Here is a 14,514-nt window from a genome sequence, read left to right as displayed (position 1 = left end):
TAGGCCTATAGCAGCATAACTAAGGGATGGTTCAGGACTCACCTGAGTGCAGTGTTCTAGAGGGGTAATAGGGTACTATGAGCTCTTTAAGATATGAAGGGGCCTGACCATGAAGAGCTTTATAGGTGAGGAGGAGGATTTTAAATTCTATTCTACATTTTACAGGGAGCCAATGCAGAGAAGCTAGTACAGGAGAGATGTGATCTCTTTTTCTAGTTCCTGTCAGTACTCGTGCTGCAGCGTTCTGAATTAATTGGAGCGTTTTAATGGACTTATTGGGGCAACCTGATAATAAAGAGTTGCAGTAATCCAGCCTTGAAGTAACAAATGCATGGATTAGTTTTTCTGCTCCTTCTACAAGACAAGTACAGAGAGTCCGTTGTCTGATGCAGTTAAAAGGTTGTTAGTAACTTTAACCAGTGCTGTCTCTGTGCTGCCTTGTGGAACTCCACAGGTTAAATCTGCTGTGGATTACAGTGATTGGCCTCTGGTGTCAGATACATTTTATTATACAGGATTTAAACCAACTCAGTGTTAAACCTCAGATACCCACTGCTCAACCATGTCAACTGGTGGAAACTGGCATCTTATCTTTGTGTTTCTCTGGATCATTGATTCATTGCCAACTTTGGTCTCACGCTTACAAAAACATGTTGGAGCCACTAACCACATTATCCATATTATTTATGGTTTTATCGATATCAATACAATACTGAGGGTAACTTGATTTTCTATGGAGCCATTTTGTCACGCCCATGGGTGAAACCCATGTGACATTTTCACCACCAATAATAATCCTAGCAGTTTCAGTAGGTAATCTGAAATCTGACTGTTCACTAAACTGCTCATAAACTGGTGTTTTTGAGTGATTGTAAATCTGACTTTGGTTCTACATATGAACACACTGATTATACAATGTTTGTCTTCCAGGTCCACCTGTCATCAAACTGGTGGTGATGGAAGGGAGTGATGCCATTTTACCCTGTTCCCTCGGCACATCCAGCATTAAGGAAGAGCTCTTTGACTGGAAGAGAGATCGTCAGGAGGTGTTCCTGTATGATAAGCGTGATGAATACAATAATGGCCGTCCAGGTCAAGACCCACAGTTCAAAGGACGGGTCTTTCATTTTCCAGAAGCTGTGCAGTCGGGTAATGCCTCCATAGTTATCAGAAACACACAGGTGTCTGACAGTGGAACCTACACCTGTGATTTTCCTCGACATCAGCCACAAAGACGATCCCGCATTGAGCTTCTTATTGGTGAGTGCTTCCATCAAACAGCTGTAAAGATGCTGCTCATTCACAGACACAGAGACTGGTTCAAGTGTGCCACATGAGCTCCAGCTGCCATCAGACAGTCAGAGTAACACATCTGGACGAGGCCCTGTCCTGAGGACGGAGGCTGCTGTAGCTTTGTGTAGAAGCTGCATACACATCCAATCTGTGGCATTTCTGTTTCCTCTCTAACTGTTTATGTTTCATAGTGTGCTGTCCCTGTGAAACAAACAAACAGATAAACTGTTGGATAAACACTGGGAAGAGAGTTCCCTCCATACTGCTGAAGTTCTATATGTTTCCCTTTCATTGAGTCATATTGCTGTTTGTAAAGTTCATTCTGAGCAAGGTAAAGGACGGCAGAAATAGTCCGGTTCATAAGCCCTATTAAACATTAACTTGTTGCTTTTACACTTAAGGTTTTATACAGATTAAACAACATGTTAGTTAGTGAACCTTAGAGGAGCTGGTAGGTGGATTATTTCACTGTTCAGCAGACACAGACTGTTTCCCCTGTTTCCAGTCTTTGTGCTGAGATTACCGGCTGTTGGCTGTAGCTTTATATTTAATGTACAGATAAGAGAGTGATAATAATTTTACCATCTAACTCTTCACCAAAATGCAAATAAGCATTTAATATCCCAAAATGTCAAAAAGTTTCTTTAAGGAAAGCCCTGCATGTGGGTTGTTATAAAGGATGTTCCTTATGAGAGCACTCACAGCTGGTTTGGAAAGTTCTGGGTTAACAAAGGAAGTTGATGATCATCAGTTTTGTGAGACAGAGGATCCACAACCAGCAGTGTCAGCTGTAATAAAGACAGATTACTCAAAGATATCCTTCAACTTACTTCTTAAGACCTCCTCCTGAGGCTTCTGGTCCAGCAGCAGTCAGAGGTTTACAATGAGCAGATCTGTGATGTGCCACATTTATTGACCATGTTTGATCAGATGAGATCTCTTCTGGAGGCAGCTGCTTCACACGGTGCTGTTAGATGTGTTTTCTCTTCCAGGACATAAAACCAGTCTCATCTGTGAATGTTCAGTCAGATTAAGATCGTTTGTGAAATATAAAACTCTGGCTTCTTTTTATTTATTTAATCAGTTTAATAATCAGAATAACAAGTTTAATGTTTTTCCAGTATTATCTGTGTTCCATGTTGACAATGTCAGACAAACACTTTAACATAATTCTGTTTTATTTTGTCTTTCAGATCCTATCTTAAGAAACAGATACCCTGGGGTCAAAGGTGAGTCCTGGCTCTGATGACGTCACTCCCTCCATCTTCATGCTGTGTTTTCAGTTTGGCTCCAGAGACCATTTACAACACTCATTCATTATTATTATTATTATTATTATTTATTTATTAGCTCTGTAGAGTCTGGACTTTAAGATTTACTCTGGACTTTATGTGACTTTGGATTTATTTTCTGTCTCTGAAACAAACTGTTGTTCACATTTACTAACAGAGAGGCAATTAATACAAAACCTCTCAATAGTGGAGTTGTACCATACATTTTAAATCAGCTTCATTTTTATAATGTTTGAAAACATTTAACATGGTTTAATATTTCTAATTCCAGGAAAAACATATTAGTAATAAATCAATGTGTCAATATTTTATGGGTCTCTAGTTGTATAAAAACTTGGTGCATTTCTCCATAAATTGAATTGTACAAAGTAAAACATTCTGACTCCACAGAGTGTGGCAGTAGTGTAAATGAGTTTGATACTTTGGATTTGACATTATTTGTTTCCAGCATCATTTATAATCAACAGAGACTCCAAAAGTTTCCTTCAAACTTTTGCTTCATTTATTCTCATTTTAGCCTCTATATCAATAACATAATCTGCATAATCAAATTATTACCTGTTTTACATGTATTCACAACCCATTTATTTATTTATGTCATTTCCTGTTCAACTAAAAGGCCTGGAACGAACAGTATACTGTAATATGTTAATTATTAAAACCAAAGAAACCAAATTACAGAAATTAGCTTTTATAACTAAAATAAACAGGAAAAAGCAACATTAACATAACTGGCAGCTCAATCCTACAAACTTCAGAAGATAACAATTTGTGTTTCACATTTCATAACACATTTTAATATTCCTTTAGTGTAATATAAAATATTGTTTACATATCAGACAACAAATTTCATGCAATATCATTTCAAGATAATTTTAACGTAGAATAAATATGTGTAGAATAAATATGTTTAAGTAGTCAAAGGTTGTCTTCTGTCATGATGTGAGTCAGAATAAAGTGTTCTTTTGGTAGAAATTGAAGAACTAATGCTGGGAGGTGCAATTAAACCTAAAAAAAAAAGATGTATCATGTTCTTTAATATTATCTTATAGCTTTTGTTATGTTCACAGGTGCAGCTCCAAAGCCGTTTATCACAACACGTAAAACAGATGATGGGTTGCTGCTGCAGTGTGAGGTTGAAGGTGCTTCTCCACAACCTAAAGTAGTGTTGAAGGACAGTGCTGGAAACATCCTTCCTGCTAAAGAACCACAGGTCACAGAAAGAGGAGGAAGCTACGACGTCATCCTACAAGCTCCTGTAACCAAGACCGACACCTTCACCTGTGTAGTTACACAGGAGGAACTCAACCATCAGATTTCTGCTGACATATATGCTCTTAATGGTGAGATTCTTCCTAGTTCTATTTTTATATTCAAATACTTGTTGTACGTTAACATTTATTCAGACTGAACACAAAGGAAAATGTGATGAAGACGTCTACACAAGTTGAACATTTTTTGAACTGGCTTTTAAATTCACTCTTATTCTGAGACTCCACTTCATTAATGTCCAGAGATAGGGAAGAATGAGAGAGTCTGGAGAGAAATAACAGAAAGAACAGACACACACACACACACACACACACACACACACACACACAGAGCCAACCCACCACCAAGAAGCACATAATGATTTTAATGTGGACTTCACTGGACAGCAGTCAGTGGAGGAAGAACAACTCACATTATTATATTTCCCACCCTGTTGTGTTCATGTTGTTGTTGTGTTTCAGAGAAACTGTGCTCATTGAGAAGTGCAGCATGAAACTTTTAGTACTGAAACATTTGAGCTCTGTCTCCTGAAGCAGAACTTCTGCTGCCTTTTGGAGGTTTGCAGGTTGCAAATCAACAGTCACATTACATTTTTACCAACAAGCTTTTTGATGACGAGAGGCTGATGAGATGAAATACTCGCTCTTCAGATGTGTCACTGAATGGATGTTCCAACACTAAAGCTATTTTTCAGTGACATAAAAACCCTCTTGTGATTCCCAGCTCTTGTCACTGCCACTTGTTCACTGGCGTGCACAGACTGAAGGTCAGCCCCAACTCTGAGCCTCCTTTCTCTATAGTTTGTGGCTACTTTCCAGTTGAGATGGCAGCGTGCACAAAACGAGGCCTGTAGTGCAGCTCCACAGGCTGCCTGTACTGCCTGTTTGAAATCTCTTGCACCGGCTGTTTGTGAGTTCACACCTGGACAACTTCAATGTACATATATGTGATTATTGAACAAAGATTAGTGCAGCACCAAACTACAATGAGTTCCAGCACACACACTGATTGTTACAGTTGAGCCTGTTGGTGTAAATATGAGCTCATACTAACTACTAGGTGTGACTGTGGTTGAACTGATTGAACCAAGTGATAAAACTAGTTTGCTACATAAACACAATATATGAGCTGCTGAGTGAGTAGAAGAGCTCATAGAAAATAATCTGACTCTGAGTGACAATGACAACATGAACCATCAAACATCATCACAGCTTTGAACTCACTCTGACTAAATATACATTACTTTACTACTTTAAGGACAGTTCCTTTATATTTGACACAATAATCAGATATTGCTGAAAGGAGAAGTTAGGCAGCAGATTTCTCTCTGAATGAATCCACATTGTTTTTGTCAAGTCTGTTTTATTGAGGAAGGATTCCAAAATGTAGGACATGAGAGTGCAGTGTACATTTTCATTGAAGAGAAGCAAAGCTAATACAACAGATAGTATCAACATCACTTAACTGAACAACATATACTCTGAACTCACCCTCCCTCCCCCCCTCCCTCCCTTCTGCTCAGGAAGTACTGTACAACAATAAAGGTTGCAGTGGAAAGATAGTAAAAGAACAAGCGATGGAAATTGTATTGGCCAGTAAAGTACACAGGGAGTGTACATTATTGGTTGTTTCTCAGGTAGCAGACAAAGGGCAGCCAGATGTGATCAAACTGTGACTGTCTGTTCTTCAGAGAGAACCTTATTTTGTCAAGGTGAAGGGTGTTGGTCATTTCATTGAGCCACAGCTTCTGAATGAATCCATATTAAACATTCCTGAATACATCTAGACCGGGGGTCACCAACCTTTTGAAACTGAGAGCTACTTTATGGGTACTGAGTCATACGAAGGGCTACCAGTTTGATACACTCTTCTGAAATAACAAATTTGCTCAGTTTGCCTTTAGTTATATAACATCATTAATGATTAATGATACTCATCTATGTGAAGACACTGATCACGTTAATGATTTCTCACAATAATTATCAACAACGACTTAACAAGGTGGGAAACAGATAATATCAATATTTAACTCTTTATTTCTATTAATCTCAGCAATTGTTTAAATTTTCAGATGATCCCTTCAACAACATTTCATTAGCCACTAAACTTTAAACAAATCATGAACTATGTTGCACCATGTTTGAAAAGGTTATCAATTATGTAGTGTTTAAGAACAATCAACTTCCAAAGTCCAGCATCCAAGTTGAACGTTGCACTTAGTTGTTCAGCCATGCATGTTATGTCCACGTTCAAGAAAGGATTGGAGATGAATGACACACATGGCTCAAGCTGATCAAGGTCACAGAACCTATTCTCAAACTCTTGCCCAAGTCTGTTTATGACTTGACAGTACTTTTCTGCAACTTTGTCGAATGTCTCAGATGCAGAAGCATTGTCTTTCAGCACCGACAGCACAGAGGGAAAGTGCAGCACCTTTTTCTCTGTGAATGCACAGAGAAAATGTTCATCTTGGCTTTAAATGCATTTAAAGCACTTATCATATCAACAACAGTCTTACCTTTACCTTGCAGCTCGCAGTTCAAGTGGTTTAGTTTCCCAGTAATGTCCATTAAAAATGCAAGGTCAAGTGTCCCCTCTGTGTCCTCTAGCAGCGAGACGTCTTCGCATTTGGACTGCATGAACTCTTTGATTTCACCCAAAAGGGCAACAAACGAAGTAAAACTCGTCCTCTGCTGAGCCATCGGATTCCTGTGTGTAGCAGCAGGTCACCATATTCAGCTGACATCTCCTCCAACAGATCCCGGTCCAGCTGAACGACCAAGTTACCGGACATAGCCGACACTCGTCTATCCATCGTAGATGCCCCCAGTTGGACATCGGAGAGAGTGGAGATTCAATCAGTTCCATCTTTCTCAGTGTTAGCAATTATCATCATTGCTTCTTTGACAACTTCTCCGTCTGAAAATGCCTTCTTCTTCTTCTTTATCAGAAAATGTGTAGCTCTAAACGAGGCTTCGGTTGCTTTTTGGGAGTCTTTCGCCGGCCTCGTGAAAAAGACTGCTGCTTACCCAAAGCTGCCTTTAGCTCCCAGGCTTATTCTACCCGTAGCGCACTGCACGCTGGGTAGTTGGCGTGGTAGCTCTTGTGACACGTAATGAAGTGTCTCTCCACATTGTTCCACTTTGCCGTCGCCACAGTCGCCTCGCAAATGAGACACACGCAGGTTTCTTTCGCAGTAGTAAAAAAGAACTCTCCCTCCCATTCACTGTGAAAATGATACGTTTTCTTTCTTTTTCTGCCATGTTTTTGGGGTAAGAAACCGCGTTCAGCTCCCGATCTTCGCTGCGCCCGCGAATGCTGAAATTTTGTCATGGCCTCAAAACTTTGACCTTTCCAACTTCAACACTGGTGAGTTGTGCTATTTTTAGAACAGGCCTGCGGGCGACTCAAGTGGTCCTTGGGGGGCGACCTGTGTTGGTGACCCCTGATATAGACAGACAGAAACAGAGCAACACCTACTAAATCTTTACAGAGGATTTGAGTCTGAGATGAGTATCAGCAGAATGTACTTAAAGAAGCAAAAGTATAATAAAAAAGTATTATATTTTATATGTTGATCATGTGTTTGTATGTTAGATCAAATTAAATAACTACATCAGTCTGATAAATGTAAAGAAGTTCAATATTTCCCTCTGAAATGTAGTGAAGTAGAAGTATAAAGTAGTATAAAGTGAAAATACTAGAGTAAAGTACAAGTAGCTCAAACTTGTAGTGAAGCGCAGTCCTTGACTCCTCGTCCCCGTCTGTCTCTAAATGTTTGTTAATCTGAGTTATAGTCAGTGAGTCAAACCTGTCGCCAAAACCTGAATTTGAGATCTGAGCAGCACGACAATGTTGAGCAGAAATTTCTCACTGATCCAATTTCTGAAACGAGGTGTGTTTGATTTTAAAAAGCCTGTGTTTCATATTTCAGAAGAGTTTTTATATTAGTTGAGTGCAATAAAAAGTACTGTATGAATCTCAGGGAAAGGTTTGGACAGGCCTCATGTTTGTCTCATTATTGTTGGAACAGTTCACCTCTCGTCTCATTCGGGGCTGATTTGGTCAATGTGAAATATTTGATCAGAATTGAATTAGTATGGATTGTAGAGTGATTGATCAATTCAAATGATAAAAGATAACAAAGCTGTAGTTTTAAAGATCAAATAATGAGAATGCTCTCCTTCCTTTGGAGACAATGTGCTGCGTTCACACTGCAGGTAAAAGTGGCCCAATCAGATAGTTTTGCTCATATGTGACTCAATCACATGAATGTGATCTTTTAAACTCTGATTTGGGACAGCTACGTTCACACTGCAAGCCTTAGTGCTCAATTCTGATTCATTGCTCACATCACATTCTTTGTTTTGTTTGGCTGTTCACATTATGTTTAAGATGTGGCCCATATCAGATTCCAGTGTGAACAGGTCCCGGTCCTGAAGTGAACCGCGTGACCAACGTGGATCTAGAGTGACGTAAAAGTCACATGAATTTGAATATGACTGTTGTATGAAAGTGGCCCAAATCAGAATGTAAAAGATCAGATTCAGTGTGATTGGTGCTGTTCACACTGTTCTAAAACAATCAGATCTGAGTCCCATTAATGATCCAATCAATCAGATTTGGGCCACTTGTGTCTGCAGTGTGAACCAGGGTTGGAGTTCTGTGGGAGCCAGTGGCAGTGGAGCTCCCATAAGAAGGGGTCTGAGCTCCCATGAAAGCAGTAAAACCCTCCGTCTGTGGGGGGGTCACTAATACATTACCAACAAGCATTATTTGAATGCATTTTTCAATGTAATGAGGATTCTATCTCTCTGTACTGACTGCTTGCTTTCTATTGGATTTACCACTGGCACAACCCGATGCATCCTCCCACTAGTGGAGTGCTACATAGGATAGGGTACTGTGCACCCGCGCTCAGCACTGTGTAAATATTAACACCTACTTTCATATGATACCAAAAAGGGTGGAAATGTGTTCTCCCTTTGAGTGACGGCTCTCTGTTGGCACATTTCAGTCTGTTCATACTTTGTTGCAACATCGTAGGAAAGTTTCAGGTTGTTGGAATCTACTTGATACAATTGTTGTAATTAGTGTGTGTGTGTGTGTGTGTGTGTGTGTGTGTGTGTGTGTGTGTGTGTGTGTGTGTGTGTGTGTGTGTGTGTGTGTGTGTGTGTGTGTGTGTGTGTGTGTGTGTGTGTGTGCGTCCACATTCATCATGCTGCTCACTTCAGGACCGGGACCTGTTCACACTGGAATCTGATATTCAAACAATAACGTGAGCAGCCAAACAAAAAGAATCCGATGTGAGCAATAAATCAGAATTGAGCTCTAAGTGTTGCAGTGTGAACGTACTCCAGTGAAATCTTTCATCAGCTGCTGTTGGCTACAAAAGAACAATTGAAACCTATTGAAGAAGTAAATTAGATTCCATTATTACTCCAACATCATTAAGTTCACATCACATTGTCATTGCACAGAGTACAAGTACTGAGACAACACAATGCAGCTGAGCTTCTAAGCAGAAGTACAAACAGCAGTTGAGTGCAGAGTGTGTCCATATGTACAGGGCTAATAAATAGAATAAACAGTAAGGGCTAGATATGAATCCACTGAGATATATACAGTATGAACATGTGCAGCAGTACAGTAGGCACAATATATAGTGCTGTATAAGTGGAAGACATTATATCCACAATAAACAGCTCTGATATGAACATGGTGGATACACTATAGATGATATATACAGTATGGACTGTAGTATAAATATGTAGATATTATAATTCAATACAACAGCTCTGCCATAAATTCCACCTTTCCAAAGTTTGTAATGTTCACTTTTTGTTGACTTTGTGAGAAATGTGTAAATGAAACTATATGTTTATGTTTGTTACTGAGCTCATATTAAAGGTGCTGTTGTACTGGACTACATTATACTGAGAGCTGTTTCTATTTTATTGTCCTCCCTGTTTACACACATGAGAGAGACAGAATATTAGAATCCCCTCTGAATATAATGCAGTCCAGTACAACAGCACCACTAACTATGAGCTCAGTGATAACACATATGATTGAATGAACAGCTCTCTGACAGTGTAGAAACAAAGTGAACATTATAGACATCAATAAAGGAACTTAATGACACAACAGTCGTATTGATTGCATTAGATTGTACAGGTGTACCTAATAAAGTGACCACTGAGTGTTTGTGTCACTGACACAGTGAAACCCTGATAACACAAGGGCTGCACATGCTTTAACACCCTATGTTTCATATTTTATTACACATTTTATATTAATGTAGTGGGATAGAAAATACTGTCAATCTATCAGACAACAGATTTAATGTGAGATTATTTCAGGATAATGTATATTTGCTGTATATGTCATGATTTCAGTCAGAAATAGTGTTTGCAGTTGTAAATAGTTCACAAACTTTTGGTGGGAAGTTAGAAATGTTGACATATTATCAATCAATGTTTGTGTCACTGACACAATGAAACCCTGATAACACAAGGCCTGCACATGCTTTTAACACCCTGTTTCACACATTTTATATTACTAATAATAATGTATGGTAATAGGAAATATTGTTCACATATCAGGCAACAGATTTAATGTGATATTATTTGAAGATAATCTTCACTGTATATTTACTTCTGTCATGATGTGAGCCAGAAATGATGTTTGCAGTTGTAAATTAAAAAACTTCTAACTTTCTACCATTCTATATTATGTTCACAGGTGCAGCTTCAAAGCCGTATGTTACAACACGTAAAACAAAGGATGGGATGCTGCTGCAGTGTGCTGTTGAAGGTGTTTCTCCAAAACCTAAAGTAGAGTGGAAGGACAGTGCTGGAAACATCCTTCCTGCTAAAGAACCACAGGTCACAGAAAGAGGAGGAAGCTACGACGTCATCGTGCAAGCTCCTGTAACCAAGGCTGACACCTTCATCTGTGTAGTTACACAGGAGGAAATCAACCATCAGATTTCTGCTGACACATATGCTGTGCCTCTTAATGGTGAGACAAACAGAAAAAGAGATTAAGTAGCTTTGCTTTGAGTGTCACTTCTTACTGCACAATGGAAACTTGTCATTAGTAGCATTGTGTTGCAGTGAGGGTCCCAGATGACAAACATGTTGGTAGAAATGTAGCTTCATTGACTGCAGCAGAGTGTTGGTTGATTCCAAGCAGAACTAACTTCAAATCCAGCATCAGGTTTTGAGTTGAAGTGAAAATGGAGATGAAAACAAGAGTGAAAGTGTCACAATGTGATTTGTAAATGTGAGCAGGAATCCTCCTCCTCTGAGTGTGAAAGCAGGAGTTCACTAATGTTCACCTCTTCCCACATTTACTAACATTTGGCTTGTGCTTTGTATTAAATGTGACTGTGTGCAGCTCACTGAAGCATGTGGGCTGATTCAACCAATCACAGCTGATGTAGGATTGAAGCATAAGGCTGTAGCACAGAGGACACAAAATGGCGACACAGTGCGATTCTCCAGCTGTGGTTTCCAGTCAGATGTGTGATTGTGCCTGCAGCTTCCTGACAGCAGAAGTATTCAGTGTAAATAGGTTGAACTTCACATTGTTGTGCAGTAAATGAAGCAACAAGCTACCAATCAATAACTCTGCTCTGGATTTCTCTCAGCACAGGAAACACACTGAAAGCTTTATCACTGAATCTACAACACAAACATTTGAATCTTCACATTTGTGGACAGCACTCAGTGGTGGAAGAAGTAATCAGATTATTTACTTTAAGGAAAAGTAGCAAAACTACAAAGTAAAAATACTCTGTTACAAGTAAAAGTCCTGCTTTCACAATTCCACCATCAGTTCAATATAAAGTAGCAAAACTATTATAAAAAGTATTATATTGTGTACATAGATCACATGTTTTATATGTGAAATCAAAGTAAGTAGCTCTATCTGTCAAATGTAGTGCAGTAAAAAGTGGAATATTTCCCTCTGAAATGTAGTGAAGTTGAAGTATAAAGCAGCATCAAATGGAAATACTCAGTAAAGTAGCTCAGAATTGTACTTTTACTGCTCAGTGAAGCAGAAAGCGAGCTAAGCTGCACATTCAGCTGAATGGGTGATATTTGATTTGAACAAAGCTCATCAATACGAGCTGTAACAACAACCATGATCAAATAAAGATGTGTTTATAAGACGTAATCCAGAGTCCATCACAGCCTGGGCTCAGGGTGTAGAGAACTGGGCTGTACACACATTGTCACACACATTTGCAGATCTCAGGCACAGCAGCAGTTTAACACAAGTCCCATGGAAACAGTGTGAAGTAGAGGAGGCAGGACAGTGATTCAAACAGTCTTCTACTGATGAGCAGCACGTCTCAGAAACAGGACGATGCTACAACATCACCCTCCTCACTACTGTGAGCAGAACCACAACCAAGCTCTCAGCTGTGGACATTTCAGGAGCATACACACCTTTAGTTGTTGTTTGTGTGGCTGATGTCCAATCTGCTGTGTGTGATATACACTTACATTCTGAGTGTCACATTCACTCTCTGTCATCTGTTTCAGACTCCACTGGATGGATTGTTGGTGCAGTTCTTGGTACTCTTTTCTTCGCTCTTATTGTTGTTAGTGGGGTTTTAGCTGTGCTTGTATGCAAGGGTTGCATCAAACTAAATTGTAAGAAAGGTAAGTTCAAATAATGTATTGTGTTAATATATTTATAATTAGCAGAAACACAACACATTCCCAAGTCTTTACGGTTGTTTTATGTTCTCAGACATTAATCATTCTGTTGGTATTTACACTCAGATTAGGATCAAGTCATTTTGGATAATGTATCACTTTATTTTGCTTCCTGCAGACGAGAAAAAGCAAGATCACACATCAGAAGAACCCAATTCATCGACAAGCCTCAGGAAATTAGCTGATCCAGAATCGTAACTATCTCTCGGTGTGCTGTTCAGTTGTCTGCTCCAGTGTGTGTGTGCTGTAGCAGTTAAACTTTGTGAGAATCACTTTGAGTTTTAGACCATACTGTATGATAGTGAGGACATTTTGGCTGCTCCTCACTTTAATGGTTAAGACCTGGTTTTAAGGTTAAAGTTACATTAGTTTCAGGTTCATTCTGTTAATGAGAACTGAATGAATAGTTTGTGTTGATATTGATATTTTGATATTTGCTGTGATTGAGTTCCACTCTTGTGCAGCTTTAAGAGAACAAATTTTGACTAAACACACTTTTACTCTGTTATTAATGTGGTTGAGGACAAAGACGACTTCTTGCACTCTGTTCTGTTGCTTTTATTCTTTTCTTTTTTAGATGAATCTCATTCCAGGCAGCATAATGTAAAGTCCTAATCAAACTGCCCACTGGACTCTTGTTGAGGACATTATACTGTAGCACCTCGATGAATAAGACGGAGCTACACAGAAACAAACTAATGTGATAAATAATGAGACAGCAAAGCAGGATAATAGAACAAGTAATGACATCAAATAAAGTAACACACAGCAGAATTCAAATGGACCAAGTTAAAAGGGACCTGATTAAAGTCAACTTCTGATAAAAGAGAATTTGATATCAGTGTTTAAAGCTAAGGGGCTCAGACCAAAAACGCCTCCTGATGGTCAGAGCAGCACCTTGCATGGTAGCTCTCTGCCATCAGTGAGTGAGTGAGTGTGAATGGATGAATGAGGGGCAGAAGTGCAGTATAAACACTGTCTATTTACCAATATTATCAGACTGCTTGTAGTTGTTAAAGGTCCTAACTGAGCTACACATGGCCATTAAAAGCCTTCACTGAACTAAAGCTGCTCTTACTGGAAATGAATGGGAATGTTTTGCAGCTAAAGTGAAATATAATGTGACTTTGTGTTTTATTGACATATTTGTGTTATTGACATTATTTGGGACAACCCTGTATTGTTTGTTTATTTGTTAAGGTGAGTCAGAGTGTGTCAGGTACAGTTCCACACTGAACTCCACACTCAGTGTCCAGTTTATTAGGTCCACCTAGCTAAAGCTAATGCAGGCTAATACAACAGTCCTGCATAATAAAGTGTTGCTGACTGATGTTTGAATTGTCTCAAAGTTCATGTATGTTTCTGTTGTTTGCTGATGATGCATTTGGAAGCTATCATGTAATCTCAGGCAGTGCTTCATCATTTCTATACAAACGTTTGAATAAAAGCTGAAAAATGTCAAACTGTGTGTTGGGACTGTTTTTGATGTTTCTGTGTGTTCAGACTGTTTTAGGTAGAATCTAATCAGAGAGGGCTGCTGCATATAGGGACAGCAACTATCAGACAGCACCACAATGAGGGAGAGAGAGGCAGCACATTGCACACAAAAGGACCTTTATTTTGACAGGAACTTCCTCTTTAAAGATCCAGTGTGTAGGATTTAGTGACATCTAGTGGTGAGATTGCAGACTGCAACCAAAGCGCCTCACACTCCCCTTCCAAACGTGTAGAGAAAGTGCTGCTAACTGAATGTACTTCAGAGCTTTGTCATTGTGTGTGCTCTGTACATACAGCAGCAGTTCCATCCATCCTGGAAGAGAGATCCCTCTGTCGCTCTTTCTAAGCTTTCTCCCTCATTTTAAATTCAACTTTAAATCAGTGACAGTGATTCTTTCTAAGGATAGAGGGTGCTGCGTGTTGCACAG

General features: G+C 39.3%; 1 protein-coding gene and 1 long non-coding RNA gene across 2 annotated transcripts in view; one reads left to right on the top strand and one right to left on the bottom strand.

Moving 5' to 3' along the window:
- LOC127371738 (neogenin-like) overlaps window positions 1-14,514 on the top strand; it is a 197,338-nt gene that overhangs the window by 159,772 nt on the left and 23,052 nt on the right. Inside the window, exons 8-9 of the mRNA XM_051414732.1 lie at window positions 3,799-3,928; window positions 10,602-10,744. Of these exons, the coding sequence (XP_051270692.1) occupies window positions 3,799-3,928; window positions 10,602-10,744 (273 nt within the window). The remainder of the gene's footprint in view (window positions 1-3,798; window positions 3,929-10,601; window positions 10,745-14,514) is intronic.
- LOC127371754 (uncharacterized) overlaps window positions 3,645-14,514 on the bottom strand; it is a 30,845-nt gene continuing 19,975 nt past the window's right edge. The window contains exons 2-3 of the long non-coding RNA XR_007886439.1: window positions 10,689-10,806; window positions 3,645-3,742 (exon numbers count right to left, since the gene is read on the bottom strand). This is a non-coding gene — a long non-coding RNA (uncharacterized LOC127371754). The remainder of the gene's footprint in view (window positions 3,743-10,688; window positions 10,807-14,514) is intronic.

Source organism: Dicentrarchus labrax, unplaced genomic scaffold (genome assembly GCF_905237075.1).
Source record: "Dicentrarchus labrax unplaced genomic scaffold, dlabrax2021, whole genome shotgun sequence".
NCBI classification, from domain to species: domain Eukaryota; kingdom Metazoa; phylum Chordata; class Actinopteri; family Moronidae; genus Dicentrarchus; species Dicentrarchus labrax.
Note: the sequence above shows the minus strand (reverse complement) of the source record. Positions and strands in the feature narration are given on the sequence as shown.